We start from the raw sequence: 7,855 nt of genomic DNA on the forward strand, positions 1-7,855 counted from the left end.
CGTGCCCTGCTCTTCCGGGCTCCTTCCTCTCTGGTCGCCTCAGGCGGAGTCCCTCCCTCGGAGACTCTTAGCTGCACCTTAACGCAACTGCAGCTCCCAGCATCCCTCACTATTGGTTATGCTGGCGAGGGCTGATGGGAGTCGTGGTGCAGCAGCATCTGGAAGACCATATCCCTCCCTCCTCTCTCTCGCTCTCGCTCTCGCTCTCTCAGACATTTATGATGGGCGCTTGCACGTTGTGGTTCCGCCTGCGGCGCTGGAAGGCTTCCCAGTGGCCTTTGGCCCCAGCGCCCTTCCTCCTATCAGGACAAGGGGCAGGTGGCTCAGGAGCAAGCAAGCAATAAACAAGCACTATGTGTGACACGCGATACTTTCTGCACGTAGCAGTACAAAGAACAAAACGAACTATGCAAACTGGCTTGCAGCATTGAGCCACCAGGGAGCAGCGAGACTCTGCTACTCTGGATGGGTTGTTTGCAGCCGTTTTCACCGCTCCGGGCTTGATGCTGCATCTGCGCAGAGCACACAAGCATCCAGTTTGGATGAAACCATCCCCAGGGTGTGGAGATGAATGTTCCCAATTGCCCAGTTGCAGGTGGGCGGAAATTTCTTTATTTCTTTATTTAGTAAGCTTCTATGCCGCCTCATTCGCCGAAGCCTCGGGGTGGCTCACAACAATTAGGCCGTGAGAACATGGCGAAATGTGACATCTAAATGTCTTCAGGTTTGCGCCTTTAGGCAGCCTGTTTGCACACAGGTCATCAGTGGAGGCCTCTCGTCTGGCTGCCTTGGTTGGTGAGAGCAAAGGAGTGGACCTTTTCAGTGGTGGCCCCACGGCTCAGCCTTCCTTCTTTGCAAGCCATCAGGACAGCTCTGAAAACCCACTTGCTTCAGCTGGCTTAGCCATGGTCCATATCCGACCATGGACACGACTTCATGGCTAATAACAACATTTCATATTAGGTACCTGATAGGGAACTCTGCACCCCTCTCTCCCCCTGGCACAGTCCTCAAAGAGCCAAAAGAGCCCAGGGTGATGAGGGGAGGACAGTGAGTCCCCTCCCCACTGCGCTGGATGTTCCTATCAGCCTTTGCCACCTGTTGACAGTTTTGCCCCCTTGCATATAATATGGCAGAGGTTTGCCCTTTAGAGGCAGAGAGCAAGTGCTCGGTCATCTCTTAGTGTTGGTGAAATAAACTATTTGGATCATTATAATGATGTTCTTAAAGTTATGGATGTATTTTAGGAAATACATTTCTGTGTTTTCTTTCATTGCTGTGAAGCAGCAATAAATACATTGAAACCAGCAATAGATGAATTGAATGAAATGACATAGTCTGCTTAAGTGGCCCCCGAATTCTGCCTCCAAGATCATGAATTTCCTTTCCCAGCTCAAACCAGGTAAGACACCTGGTGGGGATAATAGTCTTCCTGACCCAAGTGGTGGACTCCACTTCCATTCCTAATTCAAGGTGCATCCCGGAGCACTGGGGCCCGCCATTATTATTCCCATTCATAAAATGGGGACGAGATCCGACCCTACTAGTTACAGACCAATCAGCTTGCTGGATGTTACTAGCAAGCTACACGCCGGTCGTCTCCACGAGTGACTGCAGAATTGGTCGAAGTAGCCCTCGGACGTGGGCGACCTCCCAGTGCAGACAAGGCCGCGCCTCCTGCCCCTTCTCCCGATGCCAGGCCGGCTTTGCTGGCGGGGGCGGTGTGGCGGGGGGGGGGCCGATTGCCAGGCGATGCGTGGTCCCCGGGGGCTCCCGATGGGGGCCCCAAGCGGCGGCCCCGGGGCTTCTGGGGCCAAAGCCCGTCCGGGGGCTGGGAAGGGAAAGCCCCGGCCAAGGCCCCCCCCCCCCGCGCCCCCCGCCCCGACTGGCCTGCACTCGCCGCAGCAGGAGACCCGGTACGAGGGCGCCGCCCCATGAAGAGCGCGGCCGCGGGGCCCTCCCATCCCGCGCCTCGCGCCCGCCACGCCCCTCGCCGCCACCGCCGCCCTGGTCGCTCGGAGCCCCGATTGGCCGAGGGCGGGAGCGCGGGCCAATCGGAACACGCGTCCCCTCGCGCGGGGCCGAGGGCGGGGCCGCAGCTGCGAAAGCGAAGCGCCTCCGCGGCGGAGCGAGCATGAAAGTGGGAGCGCCGCGCACCCCCCCGCCCCCAGCGAGCGAGGAAGGGGCGGGGAGCGGTGGGGTGCTGGGTGGGGCGGGGACGCGGAGCCTCGGAGGGCCGCCGGGGGCCCGCGGGCAACGAGCGCCCTCTGCACGCCCCGGCGCCGCGCCTCGGCCGTGCTTGGTGCGCTCCCCCGGCCAGCAGGGGGGCAAAGCTGCTGGTTCGTCCCTCAGCGCAGGGTAAATCCGTGCTTTGCATGTTCCGTGATGCCAACTCTGTCTAGCGATACGTTCCTGCTAGCACTGATAAGCAGCAACAGAGGAAACAGATGGTTTATGGAATGGGCTTCCATGAGAGGTCGTTGAGGTCCCATCGGTGCGGGTGTTCAAGGATAGGCTGGACGTCCACATGGTGGGCATGTCGTGAGCAGAGCCGGCTGGTACCAGAGGTCAGACTAGATGGCCCGGGAGACCCCTTCTGACTCGTGCTGTTTTCTATGTTTCTATGTTCCTTCATCTGCAAACATCTATGAGCACATGGACCAGGCATGTGGGAGCCTAATATGGGTGGACGGTCTCCCTCCGTCCTGGTTTAGCGTCATCCCGACAGAAGCCTGGAGCAGCGCTCAGCGGGGCTGCAAACCCTTGCAGAACAGAGACGTGCCGGACTCCCAGCTGCTTTGAGTCCCAGTATCCTGCCATTGGCTATGCTGGCAGGGGTCTTAAGGCCAGGCAGGCTGGCGACCCCACTCGGTGGGGCTCCTGGTGATTTTTTATATTTGTGTAGGACCTGTCCTGGTTCCTGAACTCCAGCCCGAACTACCTTCAGCACCCTGGATAGCGCCTGCAAAGTGCAGAGCGGCAGGTATTAACACTCAGAAGAAATGCTCTTTGGACAGAAGCTCCCTCAGCCGCCTCTGTTGTGGAGAGTTGGCGTTTCACACATCTGGAGACTGCAGAGGGTAACCAGGCACATAGAAAAGGCCCTAGTTTCCAGCAGAATCCGCCTGTGCTCAGCGCTGTCTGTGCGTCTAGTGGCATCCATGAAACCACCACCCTGCACCTACCCAAATAATGCTGTCCTTGTCGTCAACACAAGATACTGGCCGGGTTCACACATCACCAGGAGCAACCCTGCCCGGTGCATGTTTTTTGGCTGGATGTGCCCGAGATTATGAAGTGGCTTCCATGCTACCACAGTTTGCGCCCTCCTTGCTAAGTCCTCTGGCTATTTGGCACGTATCCCATCAGCCACAAGCAGGAAACCAATCCCACGCTGGACGGCTGGTGCAGATCCAGGAAGCGGTTGCAGCTCTTTCCAGGGACTCTGTGGTAGCAGCATGGAAACCGCAACACCGGGTTCAGACAACCAAAGAAACCATGGCGAGGCGTGGAAACCACAGAGCGGACCATTGCTTCCTACAGTTCAGCCTCGAGAGGGAAATGTCAAAGAGGAGGTGGTGGGCAAGGCACACTCCCTGCACCAGGTCCCCAGGGATTCTAGCACTGCTTCCAGCGTGCCGCGTTCCCCTTCCCGGGCTCTGCAGGTGTGGCCCACCCTTAGACCCAGTGCAATGCATTCCCGGAGAGCTGGTGCGGGGCTGGACCGGGGACCTCAGAGATCCGGGCTCTAGTCCCTGCTCAGCCACGGAACTCGCTGAGGGTTGTTGTTGTGAGGATAAAGCGGAGAGGATCCCCTTGCAGGATGCCTGGCATCCCTTGTGAGAGAAAGAAAGGCAGGGTACAGATGTAATAAAATAACCTCTAATTAGACAATCATTAAAAACAACCGGCACAAATATAAATTTGTTTATTTAATGAAATTAGTTCTTGCCCTTAAATTATAAATAACCTCCAGGTGAGCTCTTTCTCCCCGCCCCCCCCCCCCCGGCCAGGTAATTGCAACGCAGGCAGCTGCAGCTTGTGCGGCAATGCTGTTGCTGCCTGGCTCGAGAGCTGTCACAGAAAGCGCTTTTGCAGGGACTTGGCGTGCGATCCCAGGCGCCCTTCCTCTGGACCCTGCAATCGTGTAGCGAGTGCAGAAGCCCCCACAGAGGACGGAATAGCCCCAGATGCAGAAGTGCCCACTTCTCTTGCCACCTGGGGATCTTGCCAGCCCCGCGGAGTGTGGGCGACGGCCAGTCGGCTGCAAAAAGAAGAACGGCGGAGTCCAGCATGGAGCTCAGACTGGGAGAGGGCACCTCAGTGCCCTCATCCCAGGCAGCAGCGGGTGCAGATGGAGCCGCCTCAGGAGTCCGGGGACGGGGGGAAGATTCCCCAAACCACCAGAGAATGGATGCTGCAGCTCCACCAGCATTTTCTCCGAGAAACGGCCCCCTCACTCCCCACCCCCAGTTCCTTCACCACCAGTTCAGGGCGAGAAGAATCGTGCAGGACTCTTGGCCAGATCCAGCCATGCCAGGAGTGGGCGGTCTGTGACACCAGCTCCCTTGCAAGAGGAGGGGAGCTGTCCTCCCCATCCAGCCATCCCAGAGTTCGGGGGCTCAGGGTCATGGATCCCCCTGCTGCTCCTCCATTTTCAGTGGGAGGGAGGCATTTCCCCCAGTGTAGCAGCTGCAGGTTGGGGTCTCACCCCCCCGCCTGGGGAGGACTCCACTCTTGAACATCCCCAAGACGCGATCTTCGAGAGCTGCATCCCACCTGGGGCCTTCGTCCCTCGGCAGCCACCACCCTGTCCACCCCCCGCCACTCACCTCCGGGGTGCTAGATGGCTGGGCTCCTCCCTGCATTGGAGAGAACAAACGCCACGTCAGCCCCCCAGGAAACGCCAGCAGTGGCGAAGGTGGGAAAGCCCAGCCAGGCCGTTCCGTTCTGGCAGCCATGATTGTGCCACGAGGGAACCTGGGCCTCGGTGTCTCTTGGTTTTTTAAGTGGGTCCTGGTAGTTTCACTGTTAAGTGTTTTTAAGGTGCCCCCACATTGTTTAAACAAGCATCTAGAGGCATCTCTTTCTTTGGGGTGGATGGGGCTGCGAGTCCCGCAACAGGTAACTTGCTCAGTGTCCCCTGAATGCGTGGCCATTTGGGCTCTTCTTCTGTCCCCCTCCAGCGCCCCCGCAGCGAATCAGGGAGCAGGCGGCCTGCCACCCGCACCCCAAAGCCGCCCAGCCTCCGCTGCATCGGGATTACGCTTGAGCGGGCTGCAAACTGCCCGGAGAGGTCTGGTTACGGGGCTTTTCGATTGCAGGATTGGAGCCATCCCATGTCGTTGGGAAGGGCTTCCTCTAGGAGAAGGACTTGGAATGGGTGGAAAAGCGACAAACTGGGGGCGAGCTCAAACAAAAACCTCAAAGGCTTATCAGAGTCCCAGTTCAATGGAGCGTCACTCACCTGAGCCTGCTTTGCAGCCATGTTGACATTTTTCTGCAAGGACAGAACCAGAGTCAGGACGCAGCATCACACAACCCTCTCCCGTGGCCGGATTCAGCGTCAGTCCTGAATCGGTCTTTTTCCTTCTCCCTCCCAGTCCTTTTTCCTTTCCTGCCTTGTCTCCAACATTATACAGGCTTCTCTAAGAAAAGCATTTGTTGTGTGCTTGTGCTTCTGAAGTCTGTGGGGGCTTTATACAATGCTGTCATCCTCTGGGGCTTCTCCCATGTTTTGCAGCCAATTGGACATCCTTTCCCTTTCTTTTTAGAGTGAAGAAGGTCAAGTGTCAAATTTCGGGAGTGGGACAATCGGAAAGGCTCTTGTATTGTCTCAGTTCTGCGGCCCTGAGGCTACGCCACAGCACCACCTTGTGGTCGTTTAACAAAATGAAACAGCATAGCATAGAGTTGGGAAAAGAGCGGAGAAGGGCAACGAAAAAGATGAAGGGGCGACAGCAAGTCCCCTGTGAGGGACAATTACAATCCCTGTGTCAGTTAAGCTTAGATCAAAGGGAGGGAGGGGAAACATGAGAGGTGGACAGAATTGCCCGTGGCGTGGAGAAGGTGGGGAGGGAGACTTTTCCTCCCTCTCCCATCATCCTGGAACCGAAACAGGTCATCCCGTAAAGCTGACTGGTGGGAGATGCAGGCCAGATCAAAGGAAGGACTGGCTCGCAACACCCCTGGGTCCCCGACCAGGGGCTAAGGCGGCCAGTGTTCACGATCAGAGCTGCCCAGAGGAGGAGTGGGGGGGAGCAGAGAAGCCAAATGCCTGGTTTCCTCTGATCCCGCAAACGGGGTAGGTTTGCCAGGCAACCGATTCCCTGCAGCCGCAGACACACTCCTGAGCTTCCAAGAAATCCATTTCTACTTGACTTACTATAAAAACAGGTCCCGGCAATCGCAGCCACCAGAAGTGCAGCTCCCGTGATGCACCCAGTAATGAGCCCCGTGTTGGATGCTGAATTAGGAAAAAGAGCAACAGGAGTGAAGGGAAAGTCCATGCACCATTTTCTTCTGGGGGGAGAGGGGTCAGGACTGGGGAGGCCATGCAGTGTGGGGCTGAGGTGGGAGCCGGGGGTATATGAGGAGCAGCCCCTCCAGCGCCACTGGCCAGGGCTGGGAAGAGCCTAACAGAGCTGGGCTGGGAGCAGGGGCCTCTCCCCACATGCAGGCATACGAGGCTCCTGTGGAACCATTCCCACCAAATCCTTTCCCAACATTTCCCGCTGGCTCAGCCACTGAGGGCTGCAGGCGAGTCCACCTGGCCGACTGCAAGATCCCTGTTAGCAGCCTGCCCGTACTGAGCTTGCTCTGCACCGAGAGGGGCGCAGGCTGCTCCTGGGGGTCTCTGCCGCAGCCCGTGCTCCTGAGGGCACCTCCTTGCACCCAGGGTCCGGGTCCGCCTCCCAGAATCCTCCACCCCACCCTCCCTCCGTCCTCCCGGCCGTCCCTCACCACTCGGCTGCTCCCAGGCCACGTCCAGAGGCTCCAACAGGCCGTCGTGCTCCACGTGGCACCAGAAGCGCCCTCGGTCCTGGGGGCTGATCCTGATGCCCAGCCAGGTGTAGTAGGTCCCGTCCGAGTTGGGGGCCACAGTGCCACGGAACGTGTCCTGCAGCCAGACCTCCCCATCCTTCCTCCAAGTGGCATCGATCTCCTTGGGGTAGAAGCCATGGGCCTGGCAGACGAGGGTCTCCATGTCGCCATGACTCGCTTGGCGGGTCACCCTGACCACCGGCGGTGCTGCAACACAACAGCACCCATGTTAACACAGACCCCTTCCAGCACCCAGCAGGATGCGTGCTTTCCTTTGGAGGCTGGAAAACTCCCTCTGCAGGTTTCTGGTTGCACCTACAGATGCCATTACGATTCAAACGTAACCTGGACTGTCCTTGGCTGTTCCCTTCATGGAAGATCTTGGCTTGGTGATCTCCGTCCGCCTCGAGGTGTCCCCCATCAGGGCCGACCTGCCTTCACCCTTACCTCTTACATTTTAAGATTCATTTCAGTGAAGGAAGCACCAAGCCCTGGAGGAATCGGAATGGTGGAGCTGGAAGGGGCCATGAAGGCCACCGGTCCAGCCCCGTGTTGCAGGTCACCAAGTCACTCCATCCCACTCAGAGGGCTGCCCAGTTTCCCTTTGAATGTCTCCAGTGTGGGGGAGCCCAGCACCCCTCCAGGCAGCTGGTCCCACTGCCGTATCACTCGGACAGAGAGGAGACAGAGCAATTCACGGTTCCCCCTGCTCTGAACAGCAACCGAGGGACAGAAATACCCTCTTTTCTCCACTGTTCCCTCAAGGAATCTGCACAGATGGGCTGGTTGCTAGAACTGGGGGCTTGCTGGA

At 58.1% G+C, this 7,855-nt stretch overlaps 1 protein-coding gene across 1 annotated transcript; it reads right to left on the bottom strand.

The window, feature by feature from the left end:
- Nucleotides 1–3,900: 3,900 nt before the first annotated feature.
- LOC123024641 (class I histocompatibility antigen, F10 alpha chain-like) lies at nucleotides 3,901–7,248 on the bottom strand. The gene is made up of 4 exons (XM_044432631.1): nucleotides 6,964–7,248; nucleotides 6,386–6,466; nucleotides 5,468–5,500; nucleotides 3,901–4,862 (listed from the first exon to the last, which is right to left on the bottom strand). The coding sequence occupies exons 1-4, from the start codon at nucleotides 7,205–7,207 to the stop codon at nucleotides 4,843–4,845; spliced, it is 378 nt and encodes a 125-aa protein (XP_044288566.1). The 5' UTR covers nucleotides 7,208–7,248; the 3' UTR covers nucleotides 3,901–4,842.
- Nucleotides 7,249–7,855: the final 607 nt, after the last annotated feature.

The sequence above is a fragment of the Varanus komodoensis genome, unplaced genomic scaffold (assembly GCF_004798865.1).
Source record: "Varanus komodoensis strain SLA01 unplaced genomic scaffold, ASM479886v1 scaffold240, whole genome shotgun sequence".
In the NCBI taxonomy this organism is placed as follows: Eukaryota; Metazoa; Chordata; class Lepidosauria; order Squamata; family Varanidae; genus Varanus; species Varanus komodoensis.

Excerpts from the sequence above, each read along its gene's own strand:
- LOC123024641 (XM_044432631.1), bottom strand. The coding sequence starts at position 7,207 with ATGGAGACCCTCGTCTGCCAGGCCCATGGCTTCTACCCCAAGGAGATC. Across the intron at positions 6,467-6,963 it reads GGCCTGGGAGCAGCCGAGTG|CATCCAACACGGGGCTCATT; the intron begins GTGAGGGACGGC and ends TTCCTAATTCAG. Across the intron at positions 5,501-6,385 it reads TGCCGGGACCTGTTTTTATA|AAAAATGTCAACATGGCTGC; the intron begins GTAAGTCAAGTA and ends CTGTCCTTGCAG.